This window comes from Zingiber officinale, chromosome 10A (assembly GCF_018446385.1).
Source record: "Zingiber officinale cultivar Zhangliang chromosome 10A, Zo_v1.1, whole genome shotgun sequence".
Classification (NCBI taxonomy): domain Eukaryota; kingdom Viridiplantae; phylum Streptophyta; class Magnoliopsida; order Zingiberales; family Zingiberaceae; genus Zingiber; species Zingiber officinale.
The window spans coordinates 48,492,438-48,515,682 of NC_056004.1; the positions used below are offsets into that span (position 1 = coordinate 48,492,438).

A 23,245-nucleotide genomic window follows, 5' to 3' on the forward strand; every position below is an offset into this window, starting at 1 on the left:
GAAATCTTGAAAATGTATTTTCTTCTGTCAAAATGCATGCTCTATTTTTCAGAAAATATTTCAAGATTTCCAAAATTATCTTAAGGCTTTCACTTTTGTTTTTTTTTTTAGTATTCTCTTAGACTTATGTTTAAGATTCACAATTTTTTCCCCAAGTCATTTTAACCTGATAAATTCAAAGTTTTGTTTAGAAAACTAAAAACTTTCTTATTTTTGAAAAATTATCCTTAAATATTTTTGGTACCCCATTTTTTATGTGATCAAAGGGGTAGAAGGGAAGATTAAGTCTAGGGGGAGGTAGTTTAACTTTCTTGGTACCCCATTTTAAATTTTTGCATTTAGATGCAAATTATTATCTTTACTTTATGATTGGTATACCCTAACTTAATTTGGGTTGCTCACATCAAAAAAGGGGAGATTGTTGGTACCTTGAGGTAGTTTTGATGTGATCAAACAAGTTAGGTTAAATCCTGTTATTTTTAGCCCTGTGTCTAAGTGTGCAGGAACTTAAGAGCATAGGATGTCGAGCAAAGATGCAGCTAGCGAGAAGGATGACACGAGAGAGAGCCGACGGGCTCAGTGCGTCTAAGGGACGAGGTGCTGCGGAAGAGTACACCGACGGACGAGAAGAGAGTGTGCGGTGTTTCTGAGGGATGAGAAGCCAGGAGCGGAAGATTGCTTGAGGAGCAAAAGACGCAGCTAGCGAGAACGTTAGCATGGGAGAGAGCCGACAGGCTCAGTGCGTCCGAGGGGCAAAAAGTTGTGGAAGAGTACACTGGCGGACGAAAAGGAAGCACACGATGATTATGAGGGACGAGAAGCCAGAGCAGAAGATTGCTCGAGAAGGCTGTAAGTTGGGTTCGGGTGAACCCTATTCTGGATGGCCGAAATTACCCAAGCGAGTGGAGCTGGAGCGGAAGACCCGGACCAAAGCAAGCGGAGCTAAAGCTAGAGGCCCGGAGAGAAAGTCAACAAAAGGTTGACTTTCGCCTTCGGGGCTCAAGGAACCCAAAACTTAGCTAAATTCGACATGGCGTGTACCGTTGCGTCGGGGATAAAATATTATTCCATTCCATGCACCTGGAACCCTTCTAGGTGCCCCGAATAAGGCTATAGAAGTAGCCCTGGTCCTAGAAGATAACAACAACAAGAAAGATCTAAGCAACACTTGTACACACTTTCTTTTCTATTTAGCTTTGTCATTTTGAGCTTTCATTGTTGTAAAGAGGCTTCTCTACCTTAAGGAGAAATTAGTGCACTTTTTCATTGCCTTGGATTAACAACCTCCACAGTTATAACTAAGTAAATTCTCGGTGCCTCTTTCCTTTTTGTTTCTTTATTAGTCTTATGCAAGTGTTCTTGTAATTAAGTTATAAGTTCAAGAAAAGTATTTTGATTATTTTTATGCAGGGGCTATTCACCCCCCTCTAGCCGGCCACCAAAGGGTCCTAAAACTCATAACATTGCATATTTCTGAAACTATTTTTAGATATACAAGCAATGAGTGGTATCTAGCAAAGCATCATTGCTGCCAAAGTCATGAGAATGTAGAGATCTAACCTAACCTGTCTATGACCATTATCTTGTATAGTTTAGTTTTTTTATCTTTGATATCTAGATTGATTCATGATATATAGACCATGTCATCCTCTCATCAATCTATGTGTTTCTTAATCTCTAAGTAGACTCAACTAAATAAGTATAATATCTTATTTTGACTTATTTGAGTATGACCATATATTTCAGTAGCCTTACTAAATCAAGGGGCCCATAGATATCTCTTCTATTACATGGAAGTGACAAATCACATCTACATCACTCATATCTCTTAGCATAGTTCATTTCATACCTAGTGAACGACTTTATACTACACCTTGATACATGTGACATTTGTCAATATCAAAGTAGACAATTCCTTATGTAGAGAACCATACACTACAACAAAAACCCTCATAGACATCGGTTTTCCACCACTGTCTATTACATTTTCAACCGATGTCTATGAAGGTGATGTAAAAGGTCTGCCATTTTAAACATCGGGTTAAAACCGATGTAGTATCACTTAACGACATCAGGTGTAAAATCGATGTAATATTATATGTTAATAACACCAATTTTGGCAGCGGTATACGACCGATGTAATATTAGTTAATGACACCGGTTTTGCAACGGTGGAAAATCGATGTAATATCAATATTGTTTAACGACACAAATCTAATTTCCGAAATAGTGAAAAACCAATGTTATCACCAAGCAAATCATAAAATTAAGTTAATATTATTAATTCACTAACAAAATCAAAAATAAAAATGCACCGATGTATCTAAACACACTAAGTCAATATCCATATAACCAACACATAAATATTCTTCTTACAATATAAAAAGATAATAGATATTGTGCACATCAAGTCGGTATCCACAAATTACACATAACTATTCTTCTTACAATATCAAAAGGTAATAGATAGTACACAAATATGCTTCTTACTGGTGCCAACGTTATCCTTCTTGCTCTGTGCATAGTAGCTAAGTTTACCCGTGAAGCTAACCGGGCACAGATAATCCTCCAGAACTAATGCTTCTTCCCATGTTACCACTGCCAACAATGTTGCCTACAGAGCTTGTAAGTCTTGGCCCTACATTACCCAATACTGGAGAAACTCCCAAACCAGGAACAGAACTACGATTCCCAGAAGCTGAACTTGAGGAAATACCAGTTATTGACCTAGTGACTCCGTTAATGTTACTACTACTAAAAGCATGATTTCCAACAACATTAATCCCCCCTTCTATTTGTGACACCAGAGCCATGAGGCATCTGCATGAAAAAAAAATCTAGAATCAATACTATAAAACACATTCAAAGGACCATATGATGCAGTGAAGTAATGTGGAAATAAAGTCATGCCAGACCTGAGATAATGCAACCAAAAGATTGTTTGATGAGAACCGTCCACTAGGAATGCTTCCTCCTGGTTGCTGAACACCACCTGATGATACAACACCCATTGCGGCCTCTCTCGATGCAAGCGAACCAGGCACATTTGGCAGGTTGAAGCTTCCATGAATATTATGCAATCCTTGAAGACCACCTATTTTTTTACAAACCGTAATCAAAATTCCACATACAAGCAAAATTTCACATGAATATGTTAATAAAGTTTATGTAGGAATGTCTAACCAGAAGGATGGAACCTAGGCACTGCCGCAGACTGGCCAGAAAACAATGTGGTATAGGGTCGGCCTGAGGAGTCTGCAAGATTAGATGTTGAACCATTAAGAGTTGACTGTACCAAGAGACCTAGTAATTTGATCAGCAAAAGCAAGACTAGTAAAAGCACAGGGCATGGGCTAGGTGCTAACAAACTTGGTATGCTAACCAACAAGAAAGAAACAACCGCGTCAAGTTAGTATTTACATAAACTGTATTGAACATCTACACCAAACAACAAAAGCTACTCATCTCTAACAATTGAAACTCAGCTAAGAATAAGGGATTATATTATTAATACCAAGAGTAAAATTACATCAGATACAGATCCCATACATAAAATAACAGATAGGCAATTTGGGATGAATATTGAAGTCTATAACTATTTATTCTACTTCTCTCCATCAAGCTAGAACATAATGGAGCATAGACATTGATGGTGCTTAGTTTGTCAATTTGTACTCAATAAAGATTTGATTATCAATTTAGTAACCTTGTGATTTCTTAAACCATGCTCTAAAAATTTGTTTGACAGCATAGATAACTTTCTTAAATAGGAATATACCCTAGTGATTTCTCTGTATACACCCTAGTACGATGTTTATGAAATCTATCTGGTAATCATGAATAATACCAAGGAGAATCCAGTGATCATGAAAAATAGTTTTAAGTAAAATAAATTAATTCCATCAACGAGAGAAAATATCCCAAATAATCCTCACAAAATGTCTAGATGAAGCCTTTTGCAACTAAGTGTATTTTCTACTGATCAATGTTGTCAACCACAACTATATTTAACAATAAAAACTATAGTTGTTAAATTATACAATCAAAATTCTCGGGGGCACTACTCAGTTCGTAGGCACAAGATCCAGTTTTGTTAACAAGAGTATTACATGTCAACTGTAAATGAGATGCAATTAAAAAAAATATATCAAGTAGTATTTCATCAACTTGAAAATATCAGCAGTTATCTCATAAAATTGATTGGTCTAAAAGGAAAACTATGATTTTGTCTCACAAATTTTCCATAGAAAATATATGGAAAGGAGAGAATTAGAAAAACCTGAACATTGAGCATACAGGTTATACAGTCCTATGTCATGCGAATGAGACTAGAAAATGCAATTAATAAACTGAAAATAAGAAAAGCAAGAGTTACATTTAGAAGCCAAGACATTATAACTTTGCCAAGTTACATTTGGACTTGGATAAAATGTTACCCATCAGTAATAAAATTGTGAATAATGAAACAGGTATAAACATCTGTATGCTATGAAACATCAACTAACAAGAAGATTGCCAGCATATAAGTCAGTTGTTTGTTCTCCTCCTCTAGAAAATTTTCCTATTCGAGAGATGAAAACCATTAAGAGCAGAAACAAAATTAAGAGAGAAAAAACATTCAATAAATTAAAACTCGAGGGAATATGTATGCCAACATTCTTCTTGTGCATCTTCCAGATTTCCATCTAGAATTGGCAAGAAATGAGAATCAATTCAACAGCACAAAGGTAATCTCAATTGAAATGACAAGCAAATACCATTAAACAAATTTCTCACTTGCTTTTCCCTTACGCTGGTGAGCCCAATTTGGAGTGCCTCCTCAATAGGAATCAATTCCTTTGGGTAAAGGGAGTTGAGATCCTCACCCTTAAGATGCCTAATTCTCACAGAACAAAGCCATCATAAGAGAGCACAAACTTAACCAGATGAGTGATACATATGAACCATATGAATCAAACAATATATTAGCACACCAAACCTTAGTTCAATATGCATGTTGTCGTTTTCTTTCTTAACTCGCTCAATTTCAACGCTTAGACTCTGCAAAAGACAGCAATTTCCTTCACGTAAAATTGAAAATGATTCATTTGGTGTAGAGAGAAAAATTGATTTAAAAATGAGATGAATGGAATAAAAAAAATAGAATCTCCATGATTTTGCACAAGATATCAGAAATTTTCTTATTCACCATTTAGATTCAGCGACGAAACTAGAGTCATCTAAAACAAAGGAAGAGAGAGAGAGAGAGAGAAAAGAGCATTTTTAATTTAGCAACGATACCTCATGCTTGGCATCCCAGAGCTTTTCGCCGGAGTTCGTCTGGTACCTCATGCTACTTTTTTTTTCCTAATTTTGCGCCAAGGGAAAATGTTTTTATCTGAGATTATTATTCGCAGAGTTCGCATTAAGTGAGCAAACTAAAACGTAAAACATGTAATATTTGAGAAATCTAAAATTAGGAAATAAGACCAAGAAGGAAGGGAAAGGGAGAACGGAGGTGAAGAAAAAGAAGCAAAGATAAGCAACAAGAGAGTTGGGGATATTAAAAACAAGAAGGGAAAAAGGGGGGAAAGAGAGCTTCATCTTGGGAGCCCAAAGGAATCGGGTTCTCAGATAAAGCACCGAAAAAGAAGAGGAAAGGAAGAAATTTTGGATCCACCATTTATGGGATCATTCAAAAAAAATACGAAGCAGGAAGATGAACACAAAACAAACCAAAAAACCACCGAACTCAGACCTAAACCTCGATCATTGTCCCCGTAGCCGTACGTTTGGGTCAGGAAAAAAAATGAAGAGATCATTCGCAGAGCTCCTAACCAAGTTCCCCTCAAGATTGCTCAAACCAAAATCAACTCCACCACCGAAGAAAGAAACAATAAAAAAGAAGACAGATGGATATTAGAAAGAATAAGAAAACCTCGAACACGCCTACCGAGACTCATTAGTCAAGATTCAGTCTCTCCACCCTCTCCACGCAGCAAAACTGGGACAAAAGAGGTGGAGAAAACGCAAGAAAACTGAGAGAGGAGAGTACCGAACATGCTGTCTCGAATCCAACGCCGACCACAGGAAACGAAGACTCTCGCTCGATTTCTCGATTCCGCTCTTCAATCAGATTCCATTGATCCTGGATGAAACTAGAGTCATCTTCATTTGGTGTGGTTGTCCTGATCGAGAGGGGAAGAGGCGTCGATCTAGGAAGGGAAGAGGGAGATGAGGCTAAGAGATGGTAGGAAGGCTAGCGGCGAGGAGGAAAGTGGTCGTGGCGTTGCGATGGTATACGGTGGACGACGTGATATAAATTTAGATTTGGAGGGAAGAATGAAGTGTTACAAATTTTGGCTAAGTATTAGTGGGAAAATTAAATTATTTTATTTAACATAGACACCGGGTTTTAAAAACCGCGGTTAAAATCGGTGTCTATTAACAAACAAAAAATGCGCTCATAGACATCGGCTTAAAAACCGATGTCTATGAGCGAAAATATGCGCTTATAGACATCGGTTTTTAGAAAAACTAGTATAAAATACTTAAAGACATCAGTTTTTACTTAAAACCGTTGTTGTTCCACCGATGTCTATTATGAGGGTTTTTCTTGTAGTGATAGTATCTTTAGTACTAAGGACTATTTATATGAATAGTCACTATGAGGATATTTATGACACTCATATAATGATCCATGAAAATTCTCATAAGGGATCAATTCAATACAAATTATCTAATATATACCTATATGTCAATTATATATCTTATCTCCATGACTTGTGAGAATAAGTCATCAGTTGATCTATATGTTAGTCTCAATGTATTAATATTGCTCTTGTATATTAATACTTGACTAGGAATAATTACAACTACTGTTCTCTCTCTCTTTCAATATATATACATGCCACAATCAATTTAACCAATATCCTACTAGTCTAGGGTATTATATTTATTTAGCTATCATAAACATGAAGTAAATATACAAAACAAAGCATTTCCTATTATAAATATGATATAATATGTCCTAAGTCAATGAACTTATAATTAGCTCTTGATGTGCGTAAATTATATACACTCTATTGACGTACATTCACATAATTTACTCATGCTTGATCTGCATATTTTTACACCTCTTGTCTTATTGTCAGCATAATTACTCTTTTTTTGTAGAAGATCTACTCTTTGTGTGTTTTATGTTGGCAAGAACCACTTTTGGAGTGAAAATGACTCTCACAGTCAATCTAGAGAGTAAATGAAAGAAAACAACACTGGTCGTGTAATCCCACATGGTTATGTCAAAGGAGCAATGAGAAGGCTGGCCACGACCATATGGCTTCACTAGAGAAGAATCAAGGCATGACTGTGTGACTCCACACTGCTATGTCACCCATCGAGGAAGCAGGCAGAGCACGACCATGTGATCCCACACGGTCGTGTAACTCTGCTAGAGAGAAACATGACATGACCGTGTAAAATCACATGGCCTATCACCCAGGCCGAGACCAAGAAGGCTCCAGCCGTGTGGATGCCACACTGTTGTGGCATGGGTCGTGCGAGGCCCAGGCCCTGCACTATATATGAGGTTTTCTTCCCCTTTTTGAGGGGAGGAAGGTTCTCTCTTTGGGAGATCCAACTTGGTGCCAATCCACGACCTCTCTGACCTCCGTTTGATGATCCAAAGCCATTTCCATCATCATATCGACTCCGGAAGTGTGGGATTGGATTCGAAGATCACTCGACATTATTGGATAAGCATTTATTCCCTATTTCTCTCTTGTTTGGGGTTTGAGTGATTGTAATTCTCATGTCTTTGGATTTCTTTCTTCTTGCTATGGAGTAGATCTCTTGTTCTAGGATTAAGGGAGTAGTTGTTGTGTGAATTGATGTAGAACTCATGGATATAACAATTTCCTATCTAAATGGCGTTAGCATACTTTGTATGTAAAATACCGAAAAAGATGGCGAATAGTGATAAGGGAATTTTTAGAAATTTTTAAAAAATTTTCGGAGCTCGTATGCCTCAGGTTACGGGGATAAAAACGAGGCCTGGGAAAGTATGTTTAGGCTACCCCATTTAAGCGAGGAAAAGTTTGATTTTTCATTTGTTTTTCTTTTTCTTTATTTTCATTTTCCTTCGCATGCCCGTGCCCTAGCCCTTACCCGTGCCTATTCCCTTTCAGCGTCGATCCCCTTCTTCTTCCGGTTGCACCCGATCATCTCCCCCAATGGGCTCCGCTTCGCGCTTCCTCTCCCACGCAAACAAAGCCTCGGCAAAGGAAGAAATTGGGCAGATCTCCTTCCCCCTCACTCTTCTTCAACGCCGACGCTCCTCTTCTCCCAGATCTGTTGTCGTCGCCCTTTGTTGCCTCCTGATTCATTACCGTCGATCATCTACTCCTCTATGTCGGTCATCACCGCCTGTCGCCTGTTGCTGATGCCACCACCGCCGTCATCCTAGTAGCCGCAAGCCCTTCTGCCGGCATCGCGTGGCCTTCTTTCCCCTCCCCAGCCATAAATCCGACCCGGACTTGACCATGCCATTGAGTGTCCAATTCTTCTTCCCCGAATTGATCAGCACATCGCTTGCCCTTTTCTGATCAGCGCCACTCAGGTTCGTCCGATTGTCATCTGATCTGCCAGAGTCCTCTCTGATTTGGGGTTGTTGTCGTCTCCAGCCGAGCACCGCCGTCCGCAGTGAGATTTCCACCAGAGAAGAGGTGGTTGATTAGGGTAAACCCTAACTAAATTTGATTGTTGTGATTGATCTAGGATTGTTGCTAATTGAGGGATATTTGATTTGGTGGACAGCAGCTTTGATTAGGGCAGAGAAGTAAATTACAGCAGCAAACGACCCTTCGCCAGCAGCAATTAACGGCTGTGAACGACTGTGGAACTTGAGGTAAGGGTAGGGATTTGATATATGTGTTGAATTAGGGCTAAATCGGGTAAGATGCTATGATTGATTATGCTTATTGCAAGTCCTAGTTCGAATGGATTAGAATCGATTGAGGAGTTAAATGATCCAATTAGGGTTTATAATTGGATCTGTATTTATGTTAGCTTCTCGAGGATTTGATTTAGCTAATTTATTTATTTGTAATTAGCTAAATCTGAATACCATGTATTACATGACTCTGATTCGAGACGAGCATCTCGACGTTGGATTTGACTGGATTTGACCTGCTATTTGAGGCGGGTACCTTGACTTATCTTTGATAATGTTGTGTCGATATGTTTAGTAGGTTATAACCTTTAGTAATGATTATGTTTGTCTTTGCTTCGGTTGGTCACTACCCGATACCTGTTACATGCTTGTTTTGTTTACCTATTATGCATTTTATGTTAGTACCTACCTGATTATACATGCTTAGAGGGGTAGTGACACGACCATGTGTTTATTATGTTCAGGATTTAGATTTTTAATACCTTATCTGACCTATGTACCTTAGATCTTCAGATTGATCCATTGATGCTAGGGTACACATTTTATATCTATGGATAGGTTCATGATATTTTCATGCTTAGTGACATGCACCATCTTGCATGATTGCATGTTGTGCGATAGTCGACTCCATTATTGTTGAGCACATTGCCAGTTACATAGATCTTCACACACCACTACTCATGGGTTAGTTGTATATCAGGCAAGTGTGTGGCAATTCTGCTGTTAGGCTCCGTTGGTCCGGTGACTCAACGTGGTAGCCGGTAGACAGTTCTGCACTGTTAGGCTCCGCTGGTTTAGTGTAGCAGCGTGGTAGCCGGTAGACGGTTGGACTTTGTTAGGCTCCGTTGGTCCGCTCATGGGTAATGCGACGCAGCGTGGTAGCCGGCAGAGATTCCTCCCCATCATCGTATACCGGGAGATGAGAGCATTGTGCTCCCCCACTTATGATTTGGGGTAGGAGGATAGGTGTACTCCGACAGCATCCTGTCCACTCGGTCACTCATCAAGATCAGTGACGGCGGAGTGCACGGTTGTCACAGCCCTACCCACTCGGTCTCACCATCGTGTGTGAGATGGCTGTCTGGCGTCAGGGGTGACCATGTCATTGGCATCATATGCATTTATGCATTTACTGATTATGTTTGTTGAATTTATATGCTGCATTTGGATGGATGCATATGTTTGACATATATACAGGATTTATGATACTCTCGGTCTGACGACCTGACTATTCTGATAGGAGGCCTTGGTGAGTAGAGTTCTCTTCAGCATTTTCTATTGTGCATTTCCAGCTTTTGTCCAGGAGACTGTACTCTATAGTTATTACTATTTGTTATAGTTTACTATACATGTCAACTAGGTATCCGCTGAGTTGTTGAACTCACCCCCGTGGACACTATCTTTTTTCGGTACCAGGTTGTTTATTGAGTCGCTTGGAGTATCCTGCCTACCGGTTCCCACGTCACATCAGAAGACTTATCATTTCCATTTATGTTTTATTTGTTTTATGTATCAGTGTATTTAGCTTTGTGCTCCGATTTTGTTTCTGGAGTGCTATTTTGTTATATGGTGTAAGCCTAGCCGGCTAGCAGTCTTCATTTTTAGTTTGTTTGTGTTGTCCATTGTATTTCCACTGTGTTTGGTACTGGTACAACCGAGTGGGCTGTTAGTTTTACATATAACTGCGTGGTTGTGTTTTTATTGTATCAGCCGTGTAGGCTTCATATAAACTGTGTGGTTGTGTGTATATTCCAGCTGCCTGTGGCTAAGGTATATTATGTCTGTAGAAATGGTTCAGATTGTCAGCCGTATAGGGGAGATGCTGCCAAAATTTCTTCGGACAGGGACTCCCCCGGGGTGTGACAATTTATTTGGTATCAGAGCAGGTATACAATACTTGCTATGTGTTCTGGATTTTCGAGATTTATCTGATACCAATTTATTTGGTATCAAAGTACGATTTACGAGTCTTATTTCATGTGTTTCAGATTACATGATTTAGTCTGCTCGATGTGATTTTTCGGGTTTTGGGACCTGGCAGCAACAGGACGTCTCCAAGCTATAGGATGTATGCTGGTATATTGTTATCATATACTTCTGTTAGTGTATGCATTGTTGACTATGATAGTTGTGACATGTATTAGCACTTTGTATTTAGTACCTGTCTGGCTGTTGTAGCACATATTACATGTGATGGGTTAGCCACTGATGATGATCGACCCTAATAGAGATCAAGGATTATAGTCTCTGATGATTTTTCATATCATACCACCAGTAGTTTTAGCTTTTGTTACTACTAGTTGGTTAGGAGATGGAGGCACATACTAACCTCTGCTATTATTAGCTAGGTAGTGGATAGTATTTACATATTCATGTTGACTTAGCCAGTAGAATACCATTTTATCTTAGTTAATTTCATCAGTAGATAATTGATTTACTTTTGTTGGATCGGTCAGTAGAAGTCTGATTTACACTTGTTGATTTGGGTAATTGTGGATTGATTTACCTTAGTTGCTTGTGGAGGATTAATGTATTCATGATTAATTAGTAGATGACTGATTTAGTTTTTGTTGGACCGATCAGTAGGAGACCATCATACTCTATTTTTAGAGGTTAGAATCTTTGGGTTATTTGTGCTTAGTTAGGTATCTAGAGCACATTTGAGTACATGGGTTGTATTGACGTGGAAAAGACTTAATTAGCCGTATACCATTGTCGGTTTGGTCAGCCTATAGAGGATCGATGTATCCTATTCCATGTGGACTTTAATTTTAGACTGTATGTACCTAGTTGTATAACATAGAAGGTAACATAGGGAATGTCAGGTTGATTTTGTTATATATGCTGATTATTCATATCTATGTTGTGTGTACATATGATTGTTATGTGTTGTAGGAGTCCTGTGGTAGATTGTCCATTTGCAAGTAGTATTTGTATACATGTTCCGATATGGTGATTGTAGGTTCCTTGTGAATTATAGCTATATAGTTAGGTGTACATGTCAGATTGTATTATTGAAAGTAACATGTCGATTAAATCTGTGTTATGGTATGTGTACATGTGTTTGGTATATTATGGGAGGTATCTTGTTGATTATATTTGTTCTGTAAGTACACTCGTGTCTATTATGATTGGTTGGAAGTATTACGTTGATTATACTCTTGACATAGGTGTGTATATATGTTAGGTGAGTATTGTTTGAGGTGTATTGTCGATTATGCTTACGTTGATATATGCACAAGGGTTCAGAATGTATTTTTGGAGGTATCACGCTGATTTATACCTGTGTTATGAGTATGTGTGGTGTGTACTAATTGGAGGATTATGTCGAACATACCTATGTTGTGTGCGCACATGTGCTAGGTGTATAGTTGGTAGCATCATGATGATTCTACCTATGTTGAGTGTTTACATTATGTCATTTGTTGTATTTGTAACACCCGCGAAATTTTTAGCTATACATATGGGTATTCTCTTTTAGAATAAAAGGAAAAGGGAAATAGAACCAAAAAGAAATAAAAAGAGAGAGAAGTTAAGGCTTGAACCTTGAACCCCTCACAATAGATAAAGCTAAATTGGTGTATGATAACCAATAGAGTCATGAATGATATATGATTAGCAAAGAATGGAAATTGTAGTTAAAAGTAAGAATATGATTAAGTAAGGAAGTAAGAAAATGTCAAGTAGCATTCCTCCTCTTTCTCTTGGTTAAGAGAAGAAGCAAGCAAAAGACAAAGACAAGTTGTTTTTTTTTCTTCTTCTTCTTTCTATTTTCATGAGAATGAATGAGGGTGAGGGAACAGAGGAATCAAGGGGATGAATTGGGACATTTTTCCTTTTCTCCTCATTGAGAATAAATAGGAATGAGAGAAGAGAAGGGAAAGAAAGGTTGGCTACTTCTTCCTCCTTCTTCTTCCTCCTCCTTCTTTCTCCTTTTCCCTCCTCCACCGAGACCTAAAACTCTCCCCTCTCCCATTTCCGAATCCAAGCGAAGGTTTTCTCCCTAAGAAAACTAATTCACAAGAAGGAGTCCTCAAGATCTACTCCTTACAAGCAAGAGAAGCAAAAGGGAAAACTAGAAGGAGAAGCTTCCTTCTTCCTCTTCACAAGGGTACCTTCTTTTAAGAAAAAACCAAGCAAGAGGAAGTAAGTATCCCCTCACCTGTGGTACAAGTAGTTCATGTGTTTTTCCATGAGTTTAGATTGCTTAAAAATCTAGGGTTGCTTCTTGAAGCTTTCGGCCACCAAAGTATATAAAAAAAAAACTTAAGGAAGCTTAAGACCTAAACTAAACATGCTCACTATATTTCTTATGATATGTACCCTATGATAGGAGATTAGTTTAGTGTTCTTATGCTTGTACGTTGCTTAGAACTTAGATTCATGTTTTTAAACTTTCGGCCAAGGCATGAAAAGAAGACCTAGGAAAACTTAAGACCTAACTAAACATGCTCACGATGTCCCTTATGATATGTAACTTAGGATATGAGTTTTGTTTAGAATTCTAATGTTTTATTTTTTCTTTATGTTGCTTGTAACCTAGATCTATGCCTAGTAGGTTTCGACCATGATAGAAATGAAGGCCTAGGAGAGTTTAAAATTTAATCTATCATGCTCTTGACTTTCTTTATGATATGGTATGAAGATTTCTTAGTGTTTTTATGCTTGTATGTTGCTTGGAACCTAAATCCATGCCACTTTAGGGTTTTAGGGTTTCGGCCATGATAGAAATGAAGGCCTAGGAGAGTGTAAAAATTTAATCTATCATGCTCATGACTTTCCTTATGATATGGTATGAAGATTTCTTAGTGTTTTCATGCTTGCATGTTGCTTGGAACCTAGATGCATCCCACTTTAGGGTTTCGGCCATGATAAGATTAAGGGTCTAAGAAAGCTTAAAAATCAAATCTAACATGCTCATGGTTTTCCTTATGATATGATATGAAGTTAGCTTGATATTCTTATGCTTGTATGTTGCTTAAACTTAGTTGCATGCTCCTTAAACATTCGGCCATAACAAGATTAAAATACCTAGGAAGTTTAGAACCTAAAATAAATATGCTCATAATGTTCCTTATGATATATGATATGAAATTGGTTTAGGGTTCACATGTTTTTATGTTGTTTGTAACCTAGATTCATGCTTGGCAAGTTTCGGCCATAACAAGATTAAAAGACCTAGGAAGCTTAGAACCTAAACTAAACATGCTCATGATGTTCTTTATGATAAGTGTTATGAAATTGGTTTAGGGTTCACATGTTTTTATGTTGTTTGTAACCTAGATTCATGCTTGGCAAGTTTCGGCCATAACAAGATTAAAAGACCTAGGAAGCTTAGAACCTAAACTAAAAATGCTCATGATGTTCTTTATGATAAGTGTTATGAAGTTGGTTTATGGTTCATATGCTTTCATGTTACTTGTAACCTAGATTCATGCTTGGCAAGTTTCGGCCATAACAAGATTTAAAGACCTAGGAAGCTTAGAACCTAAACTAAACATGCTCATGATGTTCCTTATGATAAGTGTTATGAAGTTGGTTTAGGGTTCAAATGCTTTTATGTTACTTGTAACCTAGGACAATACCTTGCATGTTTCGGCCACTCCATGGAATTAGGGTTAGAGACCCAATTATGATTTACTATGTGTCTCACATGCTATGATATGAATTAGCAGATGCTAGTTAATGTTTTCCATGCATGATTATGTTTCCCTATGATATGTCATATGCTCATTTATGTATGCTTATGAATCATGTATGATAATGACTCTTATGATGGGCTATATGCTCAAGTATGCATGTTTTATGATATGACAAATAAAGGCCTAAGAGATGCTTCCCTATTAGTTGGGACTAAGAGCACTCTTTATGATATGACAAGTAAAGGCCTAAGAGTTGCTTCCCTATTAGTTGGGACTAAGAGCACTCTTCATGATATGATAAGTAAATATAACATGCTACTTTACTTTTTATGTGGCTTATATCGGACCTTAGTGTCCAAGGGATGGGCTCCTTAGTTCGCCCCTAGGTCGACGGACGTAGTACGGACCTAGTTCCCTAGTAGGTTCGGGACTAGCTACCCCGTCCTAGGGATTGCGCGCATTTATATTATGTAGTACATAGCCGGGCCCTCATGTTGAGATTATATTTAAGTATTATATGATATTATTTTTCAAAAAGACATCTTGCATATGACATGACGCATGTTTTCGAAAGATATCTTGCATTTACTTTTATGATATGATAGGTTATGATATGATATGATATGACATGATGCTTTTATATAGAATGATATGATATGATATATTATGATGCACTTTTACATGATATGATGTTTTAGATGATTATGTCTCCATGCTATATGCTTATGTGATTATGCTATGATACATGGTTTTTGTGAGTAGGAAAGGATCTTACTAAGCCTGTGTGCTTATAGCTTACTTTCCTTGTACCGCAGATAAAGGTAAAGGATGGATAAACTAAGGGAGCAGCAGGAGGGGCAAGAGATGTGTGTGGTGGTGGCTCGGCTAAGGAAAAAGACCTGCTTATGTTAATTTATGCTTGATATGAACTATGCCTACCTTATGTTAATGTTTTGCATGATTTCTTAATACTTATTCATGCTTATGTTGGAAATTGATATCATGACTTTTTAAATTTAAAATTATGCTTAACATGCTCATATGATTATAAATGTTTAGATAATTAGTTATTGGTGTTTAAAAGAAAAGTAAATTAAAAATATAAAAGAATATATAAATAAATACTTCCGCTGCTTTAGAAATAGATTAATATGCATGTATGTTCCCGTAACCTCGTCATACCTAAAGGGCGGGCGTTACAGTATTACCCTGTCAACTAATTCTCCTATTAGTGGGTGACCCACTACGATGTTGATAGAGTTGACGATGGATTCAATTTGCTTACTGGATTGTGATACCCTTGGTTGCTCACAGTGATATGTGGTAGAGTGATTTGTGCAGTTACTAGTTGGATACTAAGATGAGAGGTCAAATGTTATGGATTGTTTGTGGTGGAGCGTTGCTCCCACATATTATGGGTTGTTTGTGGTGGAGCGTTGCTCCCACATATTATGGGTTGTTTATGGTGGAGCGCTACTCCCACATATTATGGATTGTTGGTGGTAGAGCGTTACTCCCACATATGTAGTATTTCTTGTGATGGAGCGTAGCTCTCACATTAGATGATCTATTCTTTAGTGATTTGTAGTTAGTGATCAGATTTCGGACTTGTTATCGGGGACCTCTGGTTGAGAATGTTTGTTGTACAGACATTATGAGTTTTTGGTAATGCCATTTGGGCTTACCGATTCTCCAACGATATTTATGGATTCGATGAACCGCATTTTTATAGAGTATCTAGATCAGTTCGTTGTCATTTTCATCGACGAAATATTAATCTATTTGCGTTCCGAGGAGGAACATGCACAACATCTTCACATAGCCTAGGAGACTCTTCGACGACATCAGCTATACGCGAAGTTCAACCAGTGTGCCTTCTGGCTATCTTTAGTCGGTTTTCTAGGTCATGAGGTCTCTAGCTGAGGTATTTCAATAGACCCACAGAAGATCGAGGCTGTCACCAGTTGGGAACAGCCGAAATCAGTGCAGGAGATCCGCAGTTCTTGGGACTGGCAGGATATTACAGACCTTTCATCGAGAGTTTCTTCCGTCTAGCTATGCCACTGACACGCCGACCAGAAAAGGCATGAAGTTCACTTGGTCAGAAGCTTGTGAGACCAGCTTTCAGAAGCTGAAGCGGAGATTAGTGTCGGCTCTAGTTTTGGTTTTACCTTCTGGAGAGAACGGATTCGTACTCTACACCGATGCTTCTCTACAGGGTTTGGGCGCTGTTTTGATGCAGCACGGCCAGGTAGTCTCCTATGCTTCTCGGCAGTTGAAGGAGTATGAGAAGAACTACCTAGTACATGATTGGAGCTAGCCGCCATCATTTTTTCTTTGAAGATTTGGCGGCATCATCTGTACGATATTACCTTTGAGATTCTTACGGACCATAAGAGTCTCAAATATCTGTTCACTTAGAAGGAACTCAATCTCCGACAGAGGAGATGGATGGAGTTCCTGAAGGATTACGATTGTACCATTAGTTACCACTCGGGGGAAAGCTAATGTGTTTGCCGATGCACACAGCAGGAAGTCCAGAGGGACTTTGGCTTGCCACCGAGTTTCAGTCACATACTTGGTTCAGGGTTTCTCCGAGTTGGGCCTTCAGGAGCAGGGACAGACAGAGTAGGGTATTCTGGTTACCATAGTTGCTCAGTCGTCGATCAGGACGAGGATCCGAGAGGCCCAGGCCGGTGATCAGCATTTGAAGTTTATTGGCAGCCAGATAGCTTTCAAGCAGCAGATCGAGTTTACACGAGATGAGGAGGTTATTATATATTTTCGAGACAGAATATGCGTTCCTCAGTCTCACCCGATCTTACAGGAGCTACTTTAGGAGGCTCATCGCTCGAGATTTGCTATCCACCCCAACGGTACCCGTATGTACCGAGATTTGAGACATTCTTATTGGTAGAACGACATGAAGAAAGATATCACAGAATTCATAGCTAGATGTTTTGTCTGTCAGCAGGTGAATGCTGAGTATCAGAGACCTGTCGGATTACTTCAGCGGATTCCTATTCCTGAGTGGAAATGGGAACATATCACCATGGACTTTGTGGTGGGTTTGTCGATGACACGATGAGGCCATGATGCAATTTGGATAATCGTTGATCGATTAACCAAATCTGCACACTTCTTAGCGATCCAGAAGACTGATTCCCTGGATCGATTGGCAGATCTGTATTGCCGGGAGATCATCAGATTACATGGTGTCCCTTTTGACAATTATTTCGGATAGAGACCCTCGGTTCACGTCTCGATTCTGACAAAATTTGCAGCAGGCCTTGGGCACTCAACTCCAATTCAGTACAGCTTTCCATCCGCAAACAGATGGACAGTCAGAGTGGACCATTCAGACTCTAGAGGACCTGCTGAGGTCATGTGTATTGGATTTTTGAGGCAGTTGGGAGGACCACTTGCCATTGGTGAAGTTCGCCTACAACAACAGCTTTCATTCGGCTATCCAGATGGTACCGGTTGAGGCGTTGTATGGTAGGCCTTGTCGGACACCCACCCTCTGGGATGAGGTTGGGGAGGCCCAGTTGTTGGGATCTCATAGAGCTCAGCATGAGGCAGAGTTGGTCCGTACTGTCAGACGGAGGATGTCAGAGGTGCAGGACCGCCAGAAGAGTTATGCTGATCGGAGACGCAGACCCCTGGAGTTCTCTACTGGCGACCATGTATTTCTGCGAGTTTCACCCACGAAAGGGGTGAAGAGATTTGTCCTCATAGGTAAGCTAGCTCCGCGGTACATTGGCCCTTTCCAGATCCTGGAGAGGATTGGAGCAGTAGCTTATCGACTGGAACTACCACCGTCCCTGGCAGGCGTCCACGACATATTCCACGTATCTATGTTGAGGAGATACGTACCCGACCCGACACATGTGCTGACAGATATCTCAGTTCCCGTTCAGCCTGACGTCACTTATGAGGAGGTTCCGGTATGGATTCTGGACTGGAAAGAGTGTCAGTTATGAAACAAGACAATCCGACTGGTTAAAGTTGGATAGCATCATCATTCCGATGAGGAGGCAACCTGGGAGCTCGAGGATACGATCCGAGCTCGATAGCGATACCCCCACCTTTTCACTAGAGGTATGTAAGTTATAGTTCCATTCAACATTTATACTGTGTTAGCTTTTGCTATTACTTGCTTATGGTAGATAACGAAATTTGAGGATCAAATTTTTATTAGTGGGGGAGAATGTAAATTATCGAAAAAATAGCAAATAGTGATAAGGGAATTTTTCGAAATTTATAGAAATTTTTCTTGAATTTTTCGGAGCTCGTATGCCTCAGGTTACGGGGATAAAAACGGGGCTCGGGAAAGCCTATTTAGGCTACCCCATTTAAGCGAGGAAAAGTTTGATTTTTCATTTGTTTTTCTTTTTCTTTATTTTCTTTTTCCTTCGCGTGCCCGTGCCCTAGCCCTTTCCCGTGCCTATTCCCTTTCGGCGCCGATCCCCTTCTTCTTCCGGCCGCACCCGATCATCTCCCCCAACTGGCTCCACTTCGCGCTTCCTCTCCCACGCAAACAAAGCCTCGGCAAAGGAAGAAATTGGGCAAATCTCCTTCCCCCTCACTCTTCTTCAACGCCAACGCTCCTCTTCTCCCTGATCTGTTGTCGTAGCCCTTTGTCGCCTCTTGATTCATCACCGTCGATCATCTACTCCTCTATGTCGGTCATCGCAGCCTGTCACCTGTCGCTGATGCCACCACCGCCGTCATCCTAGCAGCCGCGAGCCCTTCTGCTGGCATTGCGTGGCCTTCTTTCCCCTCCCCAGTCGCGGATCTGGCCTGGACTTGACCTTGCCGTTGAGTGTCCAATTCTTCTTCCCTGATTTGATCAGAACATCACTTGCCCTTTTTTGATCAGCGCCACTCAGGTTCGTCCGATTGTCATCTGATCTGCCAGAGTCCTCTTTGATTTGGGGTTGTTGTCGTCTCCAACCGAGCACCGCCGTCCGCAGTGAGATTTACACCAGAGAAGAGGTGGTTGATTAGGGTAAACCCTAACTAAATTTGATTGTTGTGATTGATCTAGGATTGTTGCTAATTGAGGGATATTTGATTTGGTGGACAGCAGTTTTGATTAGGGCAGAGAAGTAGATTCCAACAGCAAATGACCCTTCGCCAGCAGTAATTAATGGCTGTGAACGACTGTGGAACTTGAGGTAAGGGTAGGGATTTGATATATGTGTTGAATTAGGGCTAAATCGGGTAAGATGCTATGATTGATTATGCTTATTGCAAGTCATAGTTCGAATGGATTAGTTAGAATCGATTGAGGAGTTAAATGATTCAATTAGGGTTTATAATTGGATCTGGATTTATGTTAGCTTCTCGAGGATTTAATTTACCTAATTTATTTATATATAATTAGCTAAATCTGAATACCATGTATTACAGGACTCTGATTCGAGACGAGCATCTCGATGTTGGATTTGACTGGATTGGACCTGCTATTTGAGGCGGGTACCTTGACTTATCTTTGATAATGTCGTGTCGATATGTTTAGTAGGTTATAACCTTTAGTAATGATTATGTTTGTCTTTGCTTCGGTTGGTCACTACCTGATACCTGTTACATGCTTGTTTTGTTTACCTATTATGTACTTCATGTTAGTACCTACCTGATTATACATGCTTAGAGGAGTAGTGACACAACCATGTGTTTATTATGTTCAGGATCTAGGTTTTTGATACCTTATCTGACCTATGTACCTTAGATCTTCATATTAATCCATTGATGATAGGGTACACATTTTATATCTATGGATAGGTTCAGGATATTTCCATGCTTAGTGACATGCACCATCTTGCATGATTGCATGCTGTGCGATAGTCGACTCCATTATTGTTGAGCACATTGCCAGTTACATAGATCTTCACACACCACCACTCATTGGTTAGTGGTATATCAGGCAGATGTGTGGCAGTTCTGCTGTTAGGTTCCGCTGGTCCGGTGACTCAGCGTGGTAGCCGGCAGACAGTTCTGCTCTGTTAGGCTCCGCTGGTTTAGTGTAGCAGCATGGTAGCTGACAGATGGTTGGACTTTGTTAGGCCCCGTTGGTCCTCTCATGGGTAGTACGACGCAGCGTGGTAGCTGGCAGAGATTCCTCCCCGTCATCGTGTACCAGGAGATGAGAGCATTGTGCTCCCCCACTTATGATTTGGGATAGGAGGATAGGTGTACTTCGACAGCATCCCGTCCACTCGGTCACTCATCAGGAGCAGTGACGGTAGAGTGCACGGTTGTCACACCCCTACCCACTCGGTCTCACCATCGTGTGTGAGATGGCTGACTGGCGTCAGGGGTGACCATGCCATTGGCATCATATGCATTTATGCATTTACTGATTGTGTTTGTTGCATTTATATGCTGCATTTGGATGGATGCATATGTTTGACATGCATACAGGATTTATGATACTCTCGGTCTGACGACCTGACTATTCTGATAGGAGGCCCTGGTGAGTACAGTTCTCTTCAGCCTTTTCTATTGTGCATTTCCAGCTTTTGTCCAGGAGACTGTACTCCATAGCTATTACTATTTGTTATAGTTTACTACACATGTCAACTAGGTATCCGCTGAGTTGTTGAACTCACTCCCGTGGATACTATCTTTTTCAGGTACCAGGTTGTTTATGGAGTCGCTTGGAGTATCCTGCCTGTCGGTTCCCACGTCACATCAGAAGACTTACCGTTTCCATTTATGTTTTATTTGTTTTATGTATCAGTGTATTTAGCTTTGTGCTCCAATTTTGTTTCTGGAGTGTTGTTCTGTTATGTGGTGTAAGCCTAGCCAGCTAGCAGTCTTTGTTTTTAGTTTGTATGTGTTATCCATTGTATTTCCACTGTGTTTGGTTCTGGTACAGCCGAGTGGCCTGTTAGTTTTAAATATAACTGTGTGGTTGTGTTTTTATTGTATCAGCCGAGTATGCTGCATATAAACTGCGTGGTTGTGTGTATATTCCAGCCACTTGTGGCTGAGGTATATTATGCCTGTAGAAATGGTTCAGATTGTCAGCTGTACAGGGGAGATGCTGCCAAAATTTCTTCGGACAGGGACTCCCCCGGGGCGTGACATTGTATATATTTGATCTTATGTGAATGCATGTGTTTGGGCTTAATTCCCATGTTTGATTGAATATTTGTGCAAATTTGTAGTTCCTATAGAGGGATACCCTAGATTGTATGACCGAGGGGCCCTAGTGATAGAGGTAACCCATTAACCGATGTCTAGGGTATCACCTTAAAAGGAGAAGCAAGTCCATACATGGAAGTGGGCAGTTGTATGCAATTATCATCCTCATCTCTATGTTTATTGAGTAGCACGTGTGTTCTTGTAATGTATAACTGAGGGGCTCTAGTGATAGAGGTAATCTGTTAATGGATTTCATAGAAATCATTCCTATTTAATTGCTAGAGATAATGATCTAAATACCCTGCTAGTTGTCCTCTGTAAGGGAGAACTGACAGCTTCCTACAAATGCATGTGAATTAAAGATAGTGAATTGGTGAACTGTCTTACATTGATAAACATCACAATAAAACTGAACTCCTAGAACGCCCCCCAAAACTAAGTTCCTCTTTCTCTTTCTTGTTCTAAACTTTGTTTCTTTTACCTAGCACGTAACTTGTCTTAGCCAATTGTTTAATAATTCTACGCGAGAAATCGCTAGTGATTATAACCAGTCCCTATGGGTTCAATATATTTTGTATTACTGACGATATATCCGTGTACATGTGGGAACGTAACAAGTTTTTGGCACCGTTGTCGGGGACTGTGCTTATAATATTATTTGATAATTATTCGAGTTAGCGTAAACTTGTTTTTCTTTCTCTTATCTTGTAAATATTTTCTGTGATTCTATTTTTACAATTTCATCTTGCAATTATTACTTCTTTTCCAGCAATTTTCTTTTTGCAATTTAAATTCTGCACTTTAGATTTCAGCATTTTGATTCTAAAAATACTTTTTTTAAAAAAAATCTGTTTTCTCCCTCTGCACTTGGAAGTTTACATTTGGAATTTTTGTATTCTTGTTCTTGCATGCGCAAGTCTAACATTGTAGGAGATCTATTACCTCTTGATCCCAAAATTAATAGAACGTACTAATGAAGAAGAAACCTATAAAGACATGAAGAAGAAGAAGAATTTTCAGAAATGACAAACAAACATTTAAAGGATTACGCAGCACCACACTACAAGAAAAAAAGCCTTACAACAACGGTTTTTCACCGTTATCGTAGCCCCTTTCGGACTGTTGTTAAAGGTCGTGTTGTTAAAAGGGGTGCCCAAAGACAACAGTTTTTAACCGTTGTCTTTGAAGACAAAGACAACAGTTTTACAACGGTGAAAAATCGTTGTCTTTTCCTTCAAAGACAACAGTTTTTCACCGTTGTCTTTGAGCGTCTACCTTTAATAACAGGGTCTTCAACAACAGTTTTAAACTATCTACGACAACGGTGAAAAACCGTTGTCTTTTTTAGATAAAAAAAAAAATTAATACACAATTTTCCAATATTATAAATCATTCAAAATACTAAATTTCAAAATAAAATTTAATATACAATTTTCTAACATTCAAAAATAATATCTATAACATTCTGAAGAAATTTCATAAGCAACCAATAAAATTTCATAAGCAACCAACAAAATGATAA

General features: G+C 39.4%; 1 protein-coding gene and 1 non-coding gene across 6 annotated transcripts; one reads left to right on the forward strand and one right to left on the reverse strand.

Moving 5' to 3' along the window:
- Positions 1-2,405: 2,405 nt before the first annotated feature.
- LOC122028161 (probable NOT transcription complex subunit VIP2) lies at positions 2,406-6,283 on the reverse strand. Of its 5 annotated transcripts, none has more exons than XM_042587188.1 (8): positions 6,035-6,283; positions 5,281-5,346; positions 4,979-5,040; positions 4,777-4,876; positions 4,656-4,685; positions 3,184-3,255; positions 2,916-3,094; positions 2,406-2,820 (listed from the first exon to the last, which is right to left on the reverse strand). In XM_042587188.1, the coding sequence occupies exons 2-8, from the start codon at positions 5,329-5,331 to the stop codon at positions 2,547-2,549; spliced, it is 768 nt and encodes a 255-aa protein (XP_042443122.1). In that variant the 5' UTR covers positions 5,332-5,346; positions 6,035-6,283; the 3' UTR covers positions 2,406-2,546. The 5 variants fall into 5 exon arrangements, with proteins under 5 accessions (XP_042443122.1, XP_042443123.1, XP_042443125.1 ...); XM_042587189.1 differs by having other exon boundaries at positions 5,281-5,377; XM_042587191.1 differs by lacking the exon at positions 6,035-6,283 and adding an exon at positions 5,933-6,028 and having other exon boundaries at positions 5,281-5,377.
- LOC122028432 lies at positions 3,184-3,261 on the forward strand. The gene has a single exon (XR_006124812.1). It is a non-coding gene; the product is annotated as a small nucleolar RNA snoR35 (small nucleolar RNA).
- Positions 6,284-23,245: the final 16,962 nt, after the last annotated feature.